Source organism: Aplysia californica, unplaced genomic scaffold, assembly GCF_000002075.1.
Source record: "Aplysia californica isolate F4 #8 unplaced genomic scaffold, AplCal3.0 scaffold00388, whole genome shotgun sequence".
Lineage (NCBI taxonomy): Eukaryota > Metazoa > Mollusca > Gastropoda > Aplysiida > Aplysiidae > Aplysia > Aplysia californica.
Window position 1 is genome coordinate 609,574 of NW_004797658.1, and position 1,413 is coordinate 610,986.

At 40.1% G+C, this 1,413-nt stretch overlaps 1 protein-coding gene across 1 annotated transcript in view; it reads right to left on the reverse strand.

The window, feature by feature from the left end:
• Window positions 1–108: 108 nt before the first annotated feature.
• The window catches only part of LOC101845345, a gene marked incomplete at its 3' end in the record, with an annotated part of 14,874 nt that continues 13,569 nt past the window's right edge, over window positions 109–1,413 (reverse strand). The window contains 1 exon segment of the mRNA XM_013085573.1: window positions 109–277. Coding sequence (XP_012941027.1) covers window positions 109–277 — 169 coding nt within the window.

Genomic DNA, 1,413 nt, shown 5'->3' on the forward strand with positions numbered 1-1,413 from the left:
ACAACGACACACAAACACACACACACACACACACACACACACACACACACACACACACACACACATACACACACACACACACACACACGACGTCCATAGATGACGTTACCAGTGCCATAACAGATGGGACGTCCCCGCACGTAGAGGTCATGACCTTGACCTCGTCCTGAGAGGAGGAACTAGAGGAGAAGGCCAGGGCGGGATCAGGCACGTCACTCAAGCTAGAGTCGGCCTCCTGGTGGGCGGGGCTTCCAACGTCTGGCTCCGCCCATCTGAGTAGGGAGAACATGGCAAGAGTATAGATTCCTTTTTGGGCACAGTGGGGTGGGGGAGATGAGTTTGTGTTTGTGTCTGTGTGTTTCTATGTTAATGTATGTGGAAAGAGGGAGGTGGGTGGGTTTGTGTTAGTGTCTGTGTATGTTTCAAATGTTTGTGTATGTGGAAAGAAGGGGGGGGGGTGGAGGGAGTCTAAAGTTGTTGGGTTTTAAAGTGCTAAAGTATAAGCGTGTTTAAGTCTCCGTAGACACAATGTAGATCATTTTGGAGGTGTGGTTCAGTCCCTACTGGTCAGGGTCTATCCGGGTTGAGAAGAATACACCATTCCATGAGAAAGACCGAGATGTTCCAAACAACTTACCGATCAGCGAAATCTTAATTGCGCGTTTTAACCATCATAAAATAATTGCGCGGCAATCTGAAGATTGCGTTAATATTTTACTTTTTTTTTTTTACTCTTTAAAAAAAATACATTTCCATCTTTATTCTTTTACTCACATCAAGGAACGTGCACGTACATTTCAAAAGTGTAAAAATATGATAATGAATAACATATCAAATGGAAGAGCTCACAAGAATGATACAATGCTAGGTATCAAACTCAAAGTTCACAAAGTACATTTAATTTATTCCTTGAGGTGAGTAAAAGAATAAATAAAGATGGAAGTGAATTTAAAAAAAAGATATTTCGAAAAAAAAAAAATTAAATGTACTTTGTGAACTTTGAGTTTGATAACTGGCATTGTATCATTCTTGTGAGCTCTTCCGTTTTATATGTTAATTTTGATTTTTTATTTTAATCTTCATATTTGGGGGGGGGGGGTACCTGTGTGTCTTTGTGTGTATAGAATCGGACAAGGGTACATGTATTGTTGTGAAGTCTGCATTGTAGGTTTCAGCGTTATTCAAGTTTCAGTTTAGGTCTTGTTGTTCACAATTGATTTTAGCGTTTCGAATGGTGTTTTTTTGTGTGAAATGGATGAAGCTTTTTTGTGTGTTTCCAACGTATGTTGGTATTTCTGCGGTGGTGCTAACCAGTTCTGGACATGTTGGATTGTCTTGCTTTGTTGGCGAATTTTAAAATTTTGTTGATTAGGATTTGGATGGATATTTTTACACACACACACACACACACAC